This window comes from Rhipicephalus microplus, unplaced genomic scaffold (assembly GCF_043290135.1).
Source record: "Rhipicephalus microplus isolate Deutch F79 unplaced genomic scaffold, USDA_Rmic scaffold_42, whole genome shotgun sequence".
Classification (NCBI taxonomy): domain Eukaryota; kingdom Metazoa; phylum Arthropoda; class Arachnida; order Ixodida; family Ixodidae; genus Rhipicephalus; species Rhipicephalus microplus.
In genome coordinates, this window is record NW_027464615.1 from 1,178,718 (window position 1) to 1,198,606 (window position 19,889).

At 48.3% G+C, this 19,889-nt stretch overlaps 1 protein-coding gene across 2 annotated transcripts in view; it reads left to right on the plus strand.

Moving 5' to 3' along the window:
• Positions 1 to 7,758: 7,758 nt before the first annotated feature.
• Positions 7,759 to 19,889, plus strand: part of LOC142787042 (uncharacterized) — a 32,384-nt gene continuing 20,253 nt past the window's right edge. Inside the window, exons 1-3 of one of the 2 annotated variants that reach the window (XM_075884670.1) lie at positions 7,773 to 7,847; positions 19,475 to 19,532; positions 19,602 to 19,700. Coding sequence is in view for 1 of the 2 variants with exons in the window: in XM_075884669.1 (XP_075740784.1) it covers positions 7,842 to 7,847 (6 nt within the window). In the remaining variant the exon portion in view is untranslated. Of the gene's footprint in view, positions 7,848 to 19,474; positions 19,533 to 19,601; positions 19,701 to 19,889 lie in introns of both variants that reach the window. The other variant, XM_075884669.1, reaches the window with a different exon arrangement.

Genomic DNA, 19,889 nt, shown 5'->3' on the forward strand with positions numbered 1-19,889 from the left:
GACGCGTCGTTCACAATGTCTCACAGTTGGCTCACAGACGCACACACGCGCACGCATGAGCGCGCGCGAATGGTACGTACAGGTTTTTGATCTAAAGGAAGAGTCGCATGGCCTCCTAGATAGACGCGGTGTGCTTGCCATCTTAGAGGCCATAAAGGATCTCAAAATGCCTCACAGTTGACAGCACGTTATCTAGCGTTTGCTGTTTGTGAGACCAGTGAGGACAGCGGATCGAGCCAGTGGGATCCCGGACTAAGCAGCTCACTCACCGACACTCCTTCCTCGGTCGCTAATAAATGTTTTATTCTCTCTCTCTCTCTCTCTGTTTGCTTGATAAACGCTTCTGGAAAGACATGATATGTTTTTCGCTAGATGAACACAGTTGTGCATTCTAGATCTGTTTGAAAGTTCCCGTGTGTTAGAGGCGACGCTCTTTAAAGCGGTACCCGTTTGTCCCTCGTCGTAGTGCGTAACCAGTCTTACGTTTTGACCTGCAAGGCGGTGCTGGTGGGAAATTTCTCCTGTGCGTTGTTCAACAATAAAAAAAGTCGCAGCGTGCGCGTTAACTAAAAGCCGAATTCTCCTTTCTTTCATTCCCCATTAGCAGCCATTGAGCATGTAGATTGAGCCCTATCTGACAAGAAAGGGTTGTTACGTTATACTCGCTGGGCGTAACCTCCTTGGTTTTAGAAAGGTTTAGCGAGCGTTTAGCCGCCGTGCCATGAATACAGTGAACTAGTATATATCATGAACTCGAGGTGGTTAAATGTGGGAAGTAGACACGAAGTCTAAGCCGTAAGAAAGTGTGCGTGTGCCTCCTCTCGTTTAGTCCTTGGAATGTCCACTGGATGGCGGTGATTTATATGCGGAATATATGATGAAAAGATGCGAGATGGCGGTACTTGGAGTGCTGACTAGATGGACGAAAGGACGCACAGACAGATGCATGGACTGACGCATGGATGGCTGCATGGATGGATGGACGCATGGACGGACGCAGTGGCGGATGCATGAACGAACGCAGGGACGGACGCACGGATGGACGTGTGGAAGCACGAACAGACGCACGCATGGACGGGCGGATGGACGCATGGACGGACGGAAGCAAGAACGAATAGACGGACGGGTGCTTCACCCCACTGTCCATCATTTACCCCGTGGATATGCTGCCATTTTTTTAACGACGATGGCTGCACTATCCCGGCCTTTTTTGACGTAGTTTGATGGCCTCCCAAATGCGCCTACAAATCGCTTAATGGGCTCGTTTTCGTCGTGACACCTGTCGAAATAAATGCGTTAAGGAGACTCCTTCCCCAACATGGCATTTACTAGAGTTTTTTCAAGAAGCTGTTGCAGGTAACATCTTGGCTTTGTGGTAGGAAACCTGCTTGTCACGCGAATGGCCCAAGTTCAATCCTCATTAGGACCGAAAGTTTTATTCTTTATTTGATTTGCTTCTTTCTCGATTTTTTGCTCACGGACAATTTTCCATCACAAGCAACGGTGCCGACGCTGACGGCACACTTTCTGCCACACGAGCTCACTAACGCTGTCGCGTTAAAAGGAGCTCGAATGACTTGGTTACTGGTGCATGAAAGGCAGCAGTGTTGTGCCTGCTAGCAGACGACGCGGGTTAGGTTCAGAGCCGTGGCGGGAGCATATCCATGCTGCGAAATGCTAGAAACCCTGAGTACTAAGGCTTCGCGCTGCTTTCAAAGAAACCCTGCGGACAAGTGAGTGACAGAGAGACAGAGTATGAGGGAGAGAGGAAGAAGAAGGCCGGGAGGCTAACCATGTATCAGCATACTCTTTCCGACTCTGCACTTTGGTGTTGAAATAGGGGCCGTAATGTGGGTGTCCCCCGTGTTATGGTGTGCTTCGCCATTGTGTCGTGATATTGGCTTGTGGAACGAATGAAACGAACTCTATTTGAACAAGGCTCTATGTACTTCAGCCCTAAGGTGGGTGGTCTCCTCAGACCAAATATATCCGTGCTTGAATTTTAGAAGTCCCGATCATCTCGTCTCGCACGAGAGAACTTTGTTGGATAACTTTTCTTTTATGCAGCTTTGATTTTGTGCGTGAGCGCCTCGACCTACTTACTTTTTGCATCTCGGGCCTATTGTTCATTGTTAAAAATACGACGCTCGTGCAGGCGCAAAATGACACACAGACTGCGGGGTTTGTGATATTACCGCCGCAGTGCCGGTTCTTTTGCCGACAAACATATTGATAACATCTGGGATTCTACGTCCCAAAACTACTATATTTATTGGGGACGCCATAGGGGAGGACTCTGGAAAATCTGACCATTCGGTGTTTGTTAACGTGAGCTGACATCGCACACTACAGGGGCCTTTACCATTTTAACTCCACCGAAATGCGATCGCCGTGACTTGGATCAGACGTGCGACCTCCACATCAATAGCCGAGTGCTGTCAGGTGCTTCGTTACACTTCATAAAAACAATAAATATAAAAGAGCATACAGACGTACACAGCAAGCTAAGCAAACAAACCAATGAGCTAATAAGAATAGCTCACAAACGTAGCGTCTTGAAAGAGTGTTTCTAGGCTGACACAAGCTCAGCCATTGAGGAGTCGAGCGCGCACTTAGAGCGATACAATGACGCTGCATAGATGCGAGCACTGCAGACTAGACTGGAGTAGAATTATTGTATTTGCTACCTTTAGGCATAAAAAGGTAGCATATACATTAACTCTATCTTGAAGAGGCCACTGGCAGCTTGCGGAGGTTACCAAGGAACCTGAAGTGTTGGTGAAGAATGGTGTTGCCGACAGGGCACGTCTGTGGCCATAGTGACGTCGTCTCAACAACGCGTGGACCGTGTCCCAGGCGTCGACCATCGGTACCTGTAACCTGGCTCCGTCGAACGCCCGGCACCATCTCTCCCGTCGCCTCCCTCTCTTTTTTATCGCCGCTCGCCGCGTTCAAGCCATTTCACACGAGAGCAATTGCCATCGTCGTCTTCTACCCCACACCACACGGGAACACTGCCAATCTTTCGCGCGCACATCCCATCGCAGTTTTATGCTTCAAAACCATAATATGATGATGAGAGACACCGTAGCGGAGGCCGCCGGAAATTTTGACTATCTGGTGTTGTTTAACGTGCCCCGACATTGCACAGTACCCGGGCCTCTACCATTTCGCCTCCACCGAAATGCCATCGCCACGGCTGAGATCGAACCCGCAACCTTCGGGTAGCAGCCGAGCACCCTAGCCACAGATCCACCGAGGTGAACAAACGCGGCGATGTAAGTGTTAAAGGAATACTGAGAAATTCAGATAAATGTGCTGTATCAAGAAACAAACAAAAAAGACTGACAGATAGATAGATAGATAGATAGATTGATAGATAGATAGGTAGATAGATAGGTAGATAGATAGATAGATAGATAGATGGATAGATAGATAGATAGATAGATAGATAGATAGATAGATAGATAGATAGATAATCGGTATGCTGCGCTCTGATTGATGGAGCAGTACATCGACGGAGTCCTACATTGTTTTCTTCGTCAAATATCTCTACGCTGTGCTTCCAATGAATATTTACCGAGGCGTCAAAAACGTGCGCAGCTGCGTAAGTAAGCATGTTGCCTTGCGGACGTGTATGAGTACTTAGCCAGTTCGCACAAGGAAGAGTTGCGCCGTTGTGCGCACTTCGCAACTGCTATTGCAGCAGACATTCGAGTATAGATCGAAGGGGCCAGCTTACAAGTGCGCAGACATGCTCTTCCTTACGGAACGCCTCAAGGGTTCACAGATAATCAGAGCGAGGTTAGCGTCTAAAATAACCATGCGAACAGGGTCGCAGGACGCTATCGCATTCCACACTTGAAGACGAAGTTCAATCGCCTTCGGCGTTTTATTAGGGGCAGAGCTTCTTAAGGCGTGGGTCTGTACATCCTCTGAGTTATTTAGTTGTAGTAGTAGTAGGTAGCCACCTCTGGTTTAGTTCTTGCAGTGTTCACTAGATGGTGGTAGTTGATGTGGAGTGTTATAAAACTAGATGGTGGTACTTGGAGTGTTCACCAGATGTCGGTACTTGTAGTTGATGAATGTATGCGAGATGTTATAAAACTAGATGGTGGTGGTCGATAATGAAAGATGCGAGATGTTATAATAGGAATGATGTCACATATAGCGCGTGTCGTCGGTGGAAGGCAATTGTTCGGTTTAGTGTGGCGATGTAGGCTAAGGGGAGCGTTGTAATAAAATTTGCTTGCTGTTGGCGCTCCGTGAAGCGTCGCGACACCGCTACCAAGATCATGCTGTAGGAGAGTGGGAGGCCCAAGCGGCACGACATGTGCACACAGGGTTTCTCACGTGTTTAAATGATGATCGTCTCTGTGAATTACACGGAAGATTCACGGTTTACCGTTGATTCTCTCCGGAGCTTCGCCCACTCAACATCATTCAGTCCATGGATATGCTGTGATTTTGTTTTTCTCTCAGCAGAATATATCATGTTTTCCTGATGCCTTTAATTTCCCCGCCAGTCCTCTTACTACACGCTGGCCTACAGAGAGATTTCAGCAGTGACGAGGCGCGTAATTGCGGCGGGGGTCACACTCACAGCACCCATGGGTTACTATGAATCCCCGAACCTAGAGAGGCTGCCAATGAAAAATGAACCTGTAGGGGGAACTATCCACGCATGGACGCCCTAAAGTCAAGCTGTATTGCGAGATCACATACGCTGAGTAAGACATTAACCATGGTTAGTTTAGGAGTGCTGGACAAGCATACACAGCGCTGATAATTAGGACTTCACATCACGTGTTGCAGAAGACTCACTGAGAACAGAGTAGGATACGACGCTTCTAATCCACGAAGACTCTGCCGCAAACTATGGCAAGCTACGCTCTCCGGATTTTGTGCCGACCGGTTGCGACCCCGCGATCTCCGACGACAGCGCAGCTTTGGCCGACTGGCTCACCCTACGCCACCTCCTGCCGCCGACAAGAGCTCTCACTGAGTGGTGCCCCGTCATCGGACTCCTGTGACCGTGTCCATCATTCCTATTCCCTCTTCCGTCATTTTCTGTCGTTCGCTGACTCGGCGCCTTGCACTCTCCTTCCTCTATCTATTTACCTTTTAATACTATCTTTTTATACTCTCCTTACCCCCATCCCTCGTGAGATACTGTTGAGGTGTCGCACCCTAATACAGATAGTTACGGGGCTAACTTATGTATTTTTTTCTCTTTAAGGATGACATAAGAGTTATGCAACATGGATCCATAGGTAACATGCATTGTAACTACTCAGGATATTGAAGATGAAAAAAAATGCTGCGTTGCTGCAATTTCAAGCAAAGAGAACAAGCGAATGAAACAGCTCTATAAGGATGCGAAAAGTGCAGTCACAGTAGGAAGTAGCACGAATGAAAACGAACAATAGGCTACTATGGAATAGGCTCTGTGGGTATGGTACAGCACATACGTTGCACAATTTGGCAAAAAAAAATGGCTCCGTGTAATGAAACTTTCTTGAGAATGCACAAAAATAAAAAGTGCGCATAGAAAAGCCATAATAGGGGAAAAGAAACAATTGAATGAGTTTCACAATGCGCGGAGATTTAAGTGTAATATGAGGCATAAACGTAACACGGCATGTAAAAAGTACGGACTATATGTTCGTGGAGGTAAGACTGGCACTCATATAGAGGAGAACAAGAACAAAATTAACAACTAAAACACAGGCTAACCTAGATGTTCTCATGTAAAAAATCATTGAGACTTGCTCCAACGCTCCACCTTTGTCCACAAAGAGCGCGAGCTGGCTTCAGAAAGAAGTAATCTACGATGAATCGCAGCCAGGCATGGACCCAGCGACTCATTTTAAGGGGGGGGGGTTGACTTGAAGTAAGACTGGAAGAGGGGGAGGCGGGATCCTGACTCTTTTGTTATTAGTAGCATGGTTACCCGCCATAGCATAAATACTCCCAATGTATGCTCACAGTGGTCCCACTTATTTGTTATAATTGCTGATGACAGAAGCTTGGGGGGGGGGGGTTGATCGTTTCAGTTTGGCACGTTTACTTAGCGCTGGTCGTGTTCACAAGCTATGCATATTAAAGGCATCTTGCCTAATTGCATAACAGCCACTTTACTTTTCGGTGTTGTTCTTAGATCGTGAGATTTCACGAAACGTTAGACGCCACCATTCAGATATGGCCGATAAAGAAAAATAACAGCATATCCATGGGGTGAATGATCATGAGTGGGCGAAGCCCCGAAGGAAATCATCGGTAACCTTGAATCTTCCATGTGATTCGCCCTGTACATCACCATTTAAGGATGTGAGAAACACTGCGTGTGTATGCCATGCCACTTGGGCCTCCCGCTCTTGTACGGCAGGATCTTGGCGGCGGCGGTGTCGCGCAGTTTCACGGTGCGCTTCTGCCTCGCGGGCTCGCACATCCGGATTCTGTCTGCGAGCAGGCGTTGCCGTCGCCTTACACGCTAGCCACTCTGCAGCCTTGTCCATCCGGTGACAGCGAGCACGCACCGACAGCGAACGAATTTTATTACAACGCTACCCATAGCGTACGTCGCCGCACTAAATCAAACGATCGCCTTCCACCAATGACCCGCGCCATACTTGACAACATTCCTTGAATAAAGTCTCGCATCTTTCATCATCAACTGCACGTATCATCATCTAGTTTCATAAAATCTCGCATCTTTTGATCATCTCCAAGTATAGCCATCTAGTTTTATAACATCTCGCATGTTTTCATCAACTACAAGTACCTCCATCGAGTGAACACTGCAAGAACTAAACTGAAGGTGGCTACCCGCTACTACTACAGCTACATACCTCAGAGGATGTACAGACCCACGCCTAAGGAGCTTCGCCCTGAAATTGGTTCATGACCAAATGTCCTGCCATCCTGTCATAAAAGCTTCATGGGCCCCTTCAAGGACAGATTCTCTAAAATATGTTGGCACGACGAGCTGGTTGAAGGTTCTGCCTGTAGAAAGTTGGCACTGGGGGTACAGAGGTCCAGGTAGTGGCCGTACTGCGACCTCAAGTTTTTGTCTAGTTCAGCCAACAGGGACTTGAGCGTTTTGTCATTCTGCTGTTGCTCTGCGAATCTCTCTGCTATTTTCAAGCTTAATGACTGGTTCACACAACGGTGTTATCTTGTCGCTTCGTGGCGGGACCATTAGAGAAACTTGGAGAAGCATGTCTTGTACGCCGAGGAGAAGTCGGATCTTTTCTTCTGTGAGCACGTGCTTAGTACGCTATACTTGTATATGGAGGAAGTAATGATTGATATGTGGGATTAGACTTCCCAAAATCACCCTAGGAGGGCTACGGAAGTTTCGACCACCTGGGATTCTTTAACCTGTACCGAAATCTGAGAACATGGGCCTACAGCCATTTTGCCTCCATCGAAAATGCAGGTGCTGCCACTGGGATTCAATCCCACGACCTGTGGGTCAGCAGCCGAACGCCTTAGCCACTAGACTACCACGGTGGGGCTATATAGAGGAAGCAGGGGTGGGGATTCATTTCAGTGGTGCGATTTTTAAGTGGGTTTGACAGAACAAAAGGTTTCGGAAAAGTCAAACGTAGTCAACGACACAACCGCTGTGTACAGGGTTTCTGTAAGGTTTGCCCCATTTTTCTATTACGCTTTGTTTAGTGATCACTTTCATTGTTCAGCTTGCACCTGGCGATGTTCGCTGCATAGAAACACATTAACGCCGTCACCAAAGAAGTTACTCTGCAGTTCTTGTGCGAGCTCACGGGAGGCGCTCGGTTTGTCAGGCTATTCTCTAAACAGCCGCTTGGACCGCGAGCATGCAGGTAAGGCTGACAGCTTGATGCACGTCTTCCACCCATGAATTCGCTACGAGAGGTCGTGCGGCCTAGTCTGTTACACAATTTCAACTTTACGGCGTAAGTTGTTACGAATTCAGAAGAACAACTTCACTTGCATGAGTGTCGTATTGCGAATAATGACAAGAAAAAAAGAAACCAGGTTTTTATAAGGATTTGAACTAAGCTCACCGAGGGGCAAAGTGTTTTACTGCACCTATTTTTGTTTTGTTTTTAATGATATTACCTACAAACGTGCTTAAACACGAAGTGAACGAAAATTGCCAGTGCCACATCTGCATGCTCAAAAGAAACGTTGCAGATGTCATAATAATGGCACTAAGCTCTCCCATTTCATCATTTCAATAAGTAAAAAAAATACACACAACAGTTTTCTATAATGAATATTAGAGCACATATCATGAGCAGCACATGGCAATTCGGCTAGTAGTGTGCTTTTCGTAAAATCATTTAGCCATAATGTGGTTTGCAGAAAAGGCGACCGCGTACAATTTGCTACGCGTGCTTGTCCAGCTTGCGAGTTTTTTTTTAAAATCTGTGCATACCCATTAGTTAAAGATGTCAGCAAGCACATCATTAGTTTTGGACGGTACTAGATAACGTATACTAGGAGAATGTAAACCAAGTTTTTTTTGAAAGCCACGTGGATAGCATACCGAAATTGGCCGTCGTCCATTCAGCCAACAAACTTCTATTGGTACCGAAATGACGTAGTCACAGTAGAATTATAACGTAATAAAATGCCTTTCTGAATTATTTGAGCTTTCCCAAGTGATGTTTTTCTATGCAGTCACGATGTGGCCATGCAGTCCCATAATGATTGATATCTGGGATTAGACTTCCCAAAACCACCATAGGAGGGCTACGGAAGTTTCCACCACCTGGGACTCTTTGACCTGTACCGAAATCTGAGCACATGGCACTTCGGGCATGTGGACGTCTGATAACCCGTTCGTCTTCCTTGTGCAGTTTTTCCTCGGCCTGCTTCTCACCTCCGGTGGGGGCAGCTTGCGATCCGGAGAGAGCACTACGGCGCAGGCCCACAGTCTGGCGTACTACCATGCGCCAACAATCCCGTCCTGCACGTCATCGGAGATGTCGCCTCATCATTCGCCGTTACCCATCCTGATTCTAACTGCGCATGATCAGCACCCAGGACCACTCCCCAGCTCACCTACAAAAGCTCGTGCAGCGCACTCGACGCTTCTTGGGCACGGTGGCACTTCAGACATGCGGACGTCTGATAACCCGTTCGTCTTCCTTGTGCAGTTTTTCCTTGGCCTGCTTCTCACCTCCGGTGGGGGCAGCTTGCGATCCGGGGAGAGCACTACGGCGCAGGCCCACAGTCTGACGTATTACCATGCGCCAACAATCTTGTCCTGCACGTCATCAGAGATGTCGCCTCATCATTCGCCGTTACCCACCCTGATTCTGACTGCGCATGATCAACACCCAGGACCACCCACCAGCTCACCTACAAAAGCTCGTGCAGCGCACTCGACGCTTCTTGGGCACGGTGGCACTTCAGACATGCGGACGTCTGATAACCCGTTCGTCTTCCTTGTGCAGGTGATGAAGAAATACGGAAAATGTATAGGCTCTGACGATCCTTTTTTGTCTGTGCTACCGTGCCCACGGTTTTCTTGTATGCCATGTTGTGTTAGGGTGTTTTTGCGAAAATTACTACTCTTGGGGGGAGACATCGAGACTAACCCGGGACCTGCGCAAGATCAAATCGCAAGCGCACTAAAAGAAATCGCCGCGGATATTAAGTTCATCAAGGAAAAGCGTCTTGTCGATATTGATAAAAAGCTAGACGCTTTATCAAGACTCGAAGAGAAGGTTAGTCTCTGTCAGGATGAGCTTGTCAGCATGAAACGTACATATGAATTGCTGGAAAGGAAGATCGACGACTTAGAAAACAGAAGTAGGCGATCGAACTTAATTGTTTATGGCCTACCTGAAGTTGACGGAGAGACGAGTGAAATTCTTGAACAAGCAGTGAATAAGACTATTGTTCAGGACACCCTCGGCCTTGAACGAGTTTCTATCGAACGAATACACCGCCTAGAACGAGCGGAACGGAACAAAAATAGACCAGTCATTTTCAAGTTGCTAGATTTTAGGCAGAAATCATCGATACTTAAAAGCGGATACAAACTGAAAAACACCAGCTTCTCAATCGGAGAAGACTTTTCGCCTAGAATCCGAGACATCAGGCGAAAGCTATGGAACAGCGCCAAAGAAAATTGAGAAAAGAAGGAGAAGGTGTCGTTAGTGTTTGACAAATTGTTCAATAATAACCAAGCCTTTACCTGGGATGAAGAAAAGAACGACAAGGTTCTCGCCCAAAAAAAAGGACGAGGTGCGATCAAGACCGCAAACTCGGCAAGCTCGTCTACACGCAAAATCGAAGCCTTGACTATATTGAATGTTAACGCAAGAAGTGTTCTAAACAAAATAGATGCTCTCGAAAATCTTCTGCTAGAATACAGTCCTGATATAGTAGGTGTCACTGAAACATGGCTTTCTTCCGAGATATACGATAGTGAAGTTGTTCCTTCAAATTATTACGTTATCTGTAAGGATAGACCTTCTCGTGGCGGGGGCGTCGCTCTACTCATAAAAAATGCCATTCATATTGTCACGGGGTCGTGACGTGGCCGAAGACAGGAGACTTCGTGTTGGGATTTAACTGTTTATTAGGGCGAACCTGTGCCCGGTAAACGGAAAATCCAATTACAGCAGCAGTCTCGCACAGATAGCAGTCTCGGACTGATAGCGGCGAACGGAGCGTCGGCCTTCGATCAACAACTGACAAGCGGCGGAGCGCGTCGGCATTTATATTCTTGCCGTCCAATGTTCTAGCGTTATCGCTGGCGGTGGCGTAGGTTCCAGAACAATCTGTACCGTTCGCACAGTGGGCGTGATCTTATCGAAATGATCTACTACAGTCCGGAACCTTCTCGAAAACTGCAGGCGCGGTCCGCGCTGAGAATCGTGTGGTGTTTTGGGACGATAACAAAAACTTGGGAAATGGAACGTGGCATTGCCCCCCTTTGAAAAAAGGCATCGTCCCGATGCTTTAACTAAAGATGAAGGTACAATAATAATGCAAGAAAGTACAATGAATAAATTACGATACAACAATAATACAAAAAAAACACTGTTTCAGTTTGTTAACGCGCATGAAACGGCTTGAGGCGCGCGACATGGACGACTTCAGGTCGCGATCGGCGTCGTTGAGAGTTCGTGATGCCGTCGGGGACAACCTCGTAATCAAGTAGGCCGAGACGTCGAACCACCCTGTAGGGTCCGAAGTACCATCAAAGAAGCTTTTCACTTAGTCCGCGTCGGCGTATCGGCATCCACACCCAAACACGTTCACCGGGCTGGTATTCCACGAAGCGTCGTCGAAGGTTGTAACGGTGGCTGTCGGTCGTCTGTTGATTCTTGATACGGAGACGCGCAAGTTGTCGGGCTTCTTCGGCGCGTTGAAGGTACTCGCTCACATCGAGGTTTTCTTCGTCGGTGACGTTGGGTAACATGGCATCGAGCGTCGTCGCTGGGCTCCTTCCATAGACCAATTTGTATGGAGATATCTGCGTCGTCTCCTGCACCGCCGTGTTGTATGCGAAGGTCGCATACGGAAGAATGGCGTCCCACGTCTTGTGTTCGACATCGACGTACATTGACAGCATGTCGGCGATCGTCTTGTTAAGCCGCTCGGTGAGGCCGTTGGTCTGTGGGTGGTAGGCTGTCGTCCGGCGGTGGTTTGTTTGGCTGTATGCCAAGATCGCTTGAGTTAAGTCGGCAGTGAATGCCGTTCCTCTGTCGGTGATAAGGACCTCCGGGGCGCCGTGACGTAGGAGGATATTTTCGACGAAGAACTTAGCTACCTCGGATGCACTGCCTTTTGGCAGGGCTTTTGTCTCGGCGTAGCGGGTGAGGTAGTCGGTAGCTACCACGATCCACTTGTTTCTGAAAGCCGACGTCGGGAACGGCCCCAGTAGGTCCATACCGATCTGCTGGAAAGGTCGGCAAGGTGGATCAATTGGCTGCAGAAGTCCCGCTGGCCTTGTCGGCGGTGTCTTGGGTCGCTGACAGTCCCGGCATGTCCTCACATAACGAGTGACGTCGGTGGTAAGACGTGGCCAGTAGTACCTTTCTTTTATCCTCGCGAGCGTGCGAGAAACACCGAGGTGCCCTGCCGTCGGATCGTCGTGCAGGGCCTGCAGGAGTTCTGGTCGCAGAGCTGAAGACACCACAAGGAGGTACTTAGCTCGAAGCGGTGAAAAGCTTTTCTTTTGTAGAAGACCGTTTCGCAGAAAGAACGACGCAAGTGCGCGCTTGAATATATTCAGGACTTCGGCGGTCCTGCCTTCGAGGTATTCTATTAGGGCCTTAAGTTCCGGGTCGGCCCGCTGTCGTTCAGCGAAGTCGTCGGTAGTTATCGTTCCCAAGAAGTAGTCGTCATCCGGGTCGTCGGGTAGCGGTTGGTCGACAGGCGCACGAGAGACAGTCGGCGTCGGAGTGTTTTTTGCCGGACTTGTAAATGACAGTAATGTCATATTCTTGAAGTCTCAGGCTCCATCGTGCGAGGCGACCTGAAGGGTCCTTCAAGGTGGCTAGCCAACACAAGGCGTGGTGGTCACTGACAACTTTGAAGGTCCTGCCGTAGAGGTAGGGGCGAAATTTCGACGTAGCCCAGATGATGGCGAGGCACTCCTTTTCTGTTGTGGAATAATTTGCTTCTGCTTTGAATAGCAATCGGCTGGCGTAACTAATAACCCTTTCAAGTCCGTCAGCCCTCTGCACAAGAACGGCGCCAAGACCTTCGCTGCTTGCGTCAGTATGTATTTCTGTCTCGGCGAATTCGTCGAAATGGGCAAGTAACGGAGGCGTCTGGAGGCGATGTTTAAGCTCCTGGAAAGCGTATTCCTGTGGTGTTTCCCACTTCAACTCCACGTCGGCCTTGGTAAGGTTAGTGAGAGGATCGGCGATGCGGGCGAAGTTTTTCACGAACCGCCTATAATAGGCGCACAGGCCCAGAAATCGGCGCACGGCTTTCTTGTCAGTGGGCGGCGGGAAGTCGGCGATGGCGGCTGTTTTCCGTGGATTGGGACGAACTCCAGACTTGCTGATAACGTGCCCCAGAAACAAGAGCTCCTCATACGCAAATCTGCACTTTCCTGGCTTCAGTGTGAGTCCGGAAGTCTTGATGGCTTGAAGTACAGCTTCAAGGCGCCGAAGATGCTCGTCGAAACTCGAGGAAAACACGACGACGTCGTCCAAGTACACAAGGCAAGTCTGCCACTTCAATCCTGCCAGTACTGTATCCATAACGCGTTGAAAAGTTGCAGGCGCTGAGCAAAGGCCAAAGGGCATCACCTTAAACACGAAGAGGCCGTCTGGTGTTATAAACGCCGTCTTTTCTCGGTTTCGTTCGTCGACTTCGATTTGCCAAAAGCCAGTCTTGAGGTCCATTGACGAAAAGTACTTGGCGTTATGGAGCCGATCAAGTGCGTCGTCTATTCGTGGGAGAGGATACACGTCCTTTCTTGTAATTTTGTTCAGGCGGCGATAATCGACGCAGAAACGTAGGGTCCCATCCTTTTTCTTCACTAACACCACGGGGGATGCCCATGGACTCTTGGACGGCTGGATAATGTCATCCCGCAGCATCTCATCAACTTGTCTCTTCATGGCTTCACGTTCTCGCGTCGAAACCCTGTACGGACTCTGGCGGAGTGGTCTGGCATTTTCTTCAGTTATGATGCGATGCTTCGTGATTGGGGTCTGCCGAATTTTTGATGACGACGAAAAGCAATCTTCGTATTGCAGTAGCAGGGCCTTGAGCTGTTCTTGCTTATCGTTGGGAAGTCTGGGATTGACGTCGAAAGCTATGGGAGGGGCTTGGTTCCTCTGAGCAGGTTCCGCAGAATCGGTGAGGGCGAAAGCACTGGTGGCTTCGACAATTTCTTCGATGTATGCGACCATTGTTCCTTTGTTCACATGTTTGTACTCATTGCTGAAATTCGTGAGCATAACCATTGCTTTGCCTCCCCGCAGCTCTACAATTCCTCTTGCGACGCAAATATTTCGGGTGACCAGCAGATGCTGACTGCCTTCAACGACGCCTTCCAAGTCAGGTGATTTAGGAGCGCCAACTGAAATAATGACGCTTGAGCGAGGCGGAATGGTGACTTGCTCTTCCAGCACATTCAAGGCATGGTGTCCTGACGGCGTGCGTGGCGGTAGTGCTTCTTCTGTGGATAACGTTATCGACTTTGTTTTTAGGTTGATGACAGCACCATGGAGGCATAAGAAGTCCATGCCAAGGATGACATCTCTCGAGCAACGCTGTAGGACTACGAAGTCTGTAAGATAAATACGACCGTTAATGGTGACTCTCGCTGTGCAGATTCCTGCAGGCGTTACGAGATGACCTCTGGCTGTGCGGATCTCAGGGCCTTTCCAATCTGTCCTAACTTTCTTTAACTTCGCGGCGAACGACCCACTGATGACAGAATAGTCGGCTCCAGTATCGACGAGAGCGGTCACACTGTGGCCGTCGATAAGAACGTTGAGGTCGCTAGTTCGCCGTCTCGCATTACAGTTAGGGCGTGGCGTCGGGTCACGGCTGCGTCGGCTTGTTCCGCTGCTTCCATGTTGCGTCGTCAGGCCACCTTCGGTAAATGAGCTTTCGCCGTCAGGGCTTTGCCTGGTTGACGTTGTGTTCGGAAAGCTCCGTCGCGGCGTCGTCGTCGTCGGAGGATCTTCGGTAGTTCGTCGCACAGCAACCGCACCTCCACCGGTTGCTGCCCTTAGTTTCCCGGATACGGGCTAGGAGACCGGCCCCGCGTAGGGCCAGAGTACTGCCGGTGGGGCGGTCACGTGCGGCGGCTGGGCGACGGGGAACGCGAAGGGCTTCGTGGTGTCCGCCGAGTTCCTGTCAGGTAGTCGGCGATGTCACGTGGTCGTTCTCCTGTCTGTGGACGCGGTGCATTGACGACGAAGCCACGCAGTCCCATCTGTCGGTACTGGCAACGGCGGTATGTGTGTCCGGCCTCGCCGCAGTGGTAGCAGAGCGGGCGATGGTCAGGGGTGCGCCAGACGTCAGTCTTCCTCGGTGCACTGCGCTGGGCCGCTGGCGAATGGTATGACGTCGGTGGAGGTGGTGGCGGCGGTGGCGTCTGTCGACGGAAGTTTGACGGGGCGGCGTTTTGGCGTGGACGGGGAGGAGCGTTGTGGCGCAGTGCAGCGGCGTAGCTCATAGCTTCCAGCTCTGGCGGCGGTGCGTGGGGAATTTGAAGTGATTGCCGAACTTCTTCTCGCACAATGTCGGCGATTGAATCCACTTGAGGCTGCGCCGAAGGCAACAGCTTGCGCAGCTCTTTCCGCACGATCGCTCGGATCGTTTCACGCAGGTCTCCGGAGTTACTGGCTTGAGCAGCAGCGCAGGCTGCAGTCATGCGACGATTATATTGTCTGGTGCGCATGTCCAGGGTCTTTTCGATAGTGGTCGCTTCGGCTACAAATTCTTGGACGGTTTTCGGTGGGTTTCTCATCAGTCCCGCGAAGAGCTCCTGTTTGACCCCTCGCATGAGGAAACGAACTTTTTTCTCCTCAGGCATGTCTGGGTCAGCGTGACGGAATAGTCGGGTCATTTCTTCTGTGAAAATGGCGACATTTTCATTTGGTAGCTGAACCCGGGTCTCTAATAAAGCAGCGGCCCTCTCTTTGCGAGCGACGCTCGCGAACGTTTGCAGGAATGCGCCGCAGAAAACATCCCACGTTCGGAGCGTGGACTCCCGATTTTCGAGCCAGGTCCTTGCGGTGTCTTCCAAATAGAAGAACACACGACGCAGCTTTTCGTCATGGTCCCAATGGTTGAGGGCGGCCACACGGTCGTATGTTTCTAGCCAGGACTCCGGGTCTTCGAACGATGACCCATGGAAAATTGGTGGTTCCCTGGGTTGGTGCATGACCATCGTGGGCTGGGACGCTGCGGTTGTCATTGTCGCTGCAGTCGCGGTATGGCCTTGGTCTTCCGCGCCTTGTCTTGCAGAAGCCCGTACTCCGGTGGTAGCCCTTGCTGTCGGCGGCTTGTTCGCTGCTCTTGGTTGGCGTCGATGTCTTTTCCGCGACGTGGGCTGGGTTCACGGCTTGACGGGGGCGTCCGGTACATGAACAAAGCAGCACCTCCACCAGATGTCACGGGGTCGTGACGTGGCCGAAGACAGGAGACTTCGTGTTGGGATTTAACTGTTTATTAGGGCGAACCTGTGCCCGGTAAACGGAAAATCCAATTACAGCAGCAGTCTCGCACAGATAGCAGTCTCGGACTGATAGCGGCGAACGGAGCGTCGGCCTTCGATCAACAACTGACAAGCGGCGAAGCGCGTCGGCATTTATACTCTTGCCGTCGAATGTTCTAGCGTTATCGCTGGCGGTGGCGTAGGTTCCAGAACAATCTGTACCGTTCGCACAGTGGGCGTGATCTTATCGAAATGATCTACTACAGTCCGGAACCTTCTCGAAAACTGCAGGCGTGGTTCGCGCTGAGAATTGTGTGGTGTTTTGGGACGATAACAAAAACTTGGGAAATGGAACGTGGCAATATGTATCGCTTCCAGCTGTAACAGATGCTGAGACAATTTTCTGCCGGATTCTTTGCGATAGCACTTCTATATTCGTTGGATGCGTTTATCGAGGTCCATCATCCGGACACGAATGCATAACTGCAGTTCATGACTTCATGCAGCGTCATGTTCGCAACTCTCGTGTCCTGATTATGGGAGATTTTAATCTCCCAGACATTGACTGGACTACGCTAAACCACACATCATCTGCCTCGGACGCTCTTATAAACATAATGTTGAACTTTAGCCTTCAGCAAATCGTGTTATCTCCAACCCGCTTACAGAACACTGCCGAGAGCATATTAGATCTGATACTGATTAGTCAGCACTTCCCGGAAGACCGTGTTCGCACTGACGTAGTTGACGGCATATCAGACCATCACATAGTCATATGCTTGCTGCCGCTTGACTCCAGTATTGCATGTGAGCAGCGTGGATCAACTGTAATCGATTTCAAAAAAGCTGACGATAGCAGCGTATTAACCCATCTCGCACATGAGTTCGAAAACTTTTTGCAGCTAGCTTTTGACGCATCCAGTGATACTAATCTACTTTGGCTAAGTTTCAAATCTACTGTTATGTACTGTGTCACTGACTTCATACCAAAGAAACACAAGAAAGCTCCAAGGAATAATCCTTGGATATCACGTGAGGTTATCCAGGCCAAGCGTAGGTTAAAAAGGTTGCGTGTGGCTGCGAAAAACCTTAAGTGTAAATCATCCATTCAACAGAAGCTGCAGTGTGCAAAATCAGAGTTTAAGCAAAAAAAGAAAACTGCCAGACAATATTATTTTAGTGTTACACTTCCAAGCTTTATTAAAAGCAATCCAAGCAAATTTTGGAGATACCTTCGCACTAGCAATAATACACAGTCGCACACGAATTCAGGGGAAAGAACGGAAAAGGCTAACGAATACAACTTTTTTTCCAATCAGTGTTCACGACTGATAATGATGCCACTCCTCCAGTATTATCCCTTGATTCGCCAAGCATCGATCACCTAGAAGTCACAGATACAGGAATACTGTACTTGCTTCTTAACTTAGATCCTAAAAAATCGAGTGGTCCAGATGATATTCCTAACGAGTTCCTTAAGAGGTACGCGGAATGGTGTAGCAAGTTTCTTGGGTTAATCTTTCGAAAGTCGCTTACTTTAGCCCAGCTGCCAGATGACTGGAAGATTGCAAAAATAATACCTATTCATAAATCAGGAGAACAGTCATTGGTTTCAAATTACCGGCCAATATCCCTCACTAGCATTTCATGTAAGCTACTAGAGCATATCATCCTCAAACACATAACTGTTTTTCTCGAGAAAATAAAATTTTTGTCTCCTAGTCAACATGGATTTCGTAGTGGCCTGTCCACTGTTACGCAGCTAACGGAGGTAGTTCATGATCTAGCTTCTACCATAAATAATCGTGGCCAAACAGACATAATTTTACTTGATTTCTCTAAGGCTTTCGATTGCGTATGTCACAGAAAGAGACTAATGAAACTGAAAAGTGCGATAGAAGAGGGGTTATTGTTTTCTTGGATAGAAAATTTCCTAACAAATCGCTCACAGTTTGTGCAGTATGAAGGTCATATATCAAACATAGTCCCCATAGCTTCTGGGGTCCCTCAAGGTTCCGTCTTGGGACCACTATTATTTCTGAATTCATAAATGACCTCACGTCAAACATTAACTGTAATATCAAACTGTTTGCAGATGACTGCATTAGTTATAAGGAGGTAACCAGCTACATAGACCACATTAATCTCAATGAATGTCTAACCAAGCTAGCAGATTGGTGCGCTAAGTGGCAAATGTCCATCAATGTGAAAAAATCCGCAGCTATGACACTAACACGTAAGCAGAATCCATCGCAATTCATCTACACCATTCATGGTTGACCACTGACTAATGTTGTGCAGCATAAGTACTTAGGCATTACATTAGCGCCTGACCTGAGATGGGATACACACATAGCTAACGTCACTGCTGCCGCACTGCGTAAACTTTTCTACCTAAAAAGAAGACTTAGAATTGCACCAGCGCCCGCAAAACTCTTGGCTTATACCATGTTCGTAAGACCAGTATTAGAATATGCCAACGTAGTTTGGTTTCCTTATACGCTAAGTGGTATTAGTAAATTAGAGGCAGTACAACGCAAAGCCATACGGTTTGTACACAACAAGTTCAAACGTACAGATTCTCCCACTAACCTTCTGGCTTCTTCTGGCATTGAAAAATTAGCTACTAGGGCAAAAGAGGCACGCCTGAGGTTCTTGTACCAGTTGTTACATGGCCACTACAAGGTAGATGTGTCTAAGTACGTCACATTTTCACAGTCACGCCCTACTCGTCATAAGCACAAATACAGTCTGCAAGAATATTCCTCAAACAGTGACGTCTTTGGAAAATCGTTTTTCCCACTAACAATACGTGAATGGAATAAACTGAATGCAAATGCTACTAATGCCGACACACTATCCACATTCACCACAGTGTTAGAAACCATGCGTAATCTACAGCTGTGCTTGAATGCTTCACATACCTTTGCTATTTTCCTCTTTTCTTTTTCTTTTTTGCACGGCGCACTGTAGCAGGCCAGAAGGTACTGGGTGAGGTTCATGTATGTCAGTTGGAATGTTATTGTTTGTTCTTCATGAATGTATACTACCTGCAATGTGCCCTCTGTAATGACTCCAACATTGGAGTCGACAGTATTGCAAATAAATGAATAAATAACGAGTCGTACAGTATAGCAGCGAAAATAGCAATTGCACTATAGTGTTACATAAAAATTTTCTCTGGTATAGAACAGAATCTCCTCTGAGAAACGGACTTCCAGGAAACGCACTTACTCGTACACTTCACGCATGAATCATCGCACATAGCGAACCTCTTTAAAGCTTCATTGCATGACGCTTCTGTAGTTCTCGTTCATTTCTTGATTCTTTCAGATGCTAAATACAACAGAGAAAAGGCAAATGTGGCAGTAATGCAATACTTGATTCCAAGGTATCTACCACTTGACTCAAAAACACAGGCTTTATAATAAGATAGCTTTTTGCACACTTTATTTTACAGGACAAAGAGAACAAGACTGCAAACAGTTGTCCATTTCTTTGCGCGTGCATTCTCGCCTGCAGCTGTTGTGTACGTTTATAAAAATATATTTGTTGCGCAGTAAGTATTGCCCCAATTTTAGGTATACGAATAGAATGGAAGCATTGTAGTGCACATGTCACTTGACTGTGCCCATTCGGGCAAAGCAAGAAGATTCGAAAGCATGTTACACTTACTGCATGGCATTTCGAAAGAGACGCGCGCTGCGCAGTCAGTGATCAATTAGGTTATACAATCGTGGGCCATACT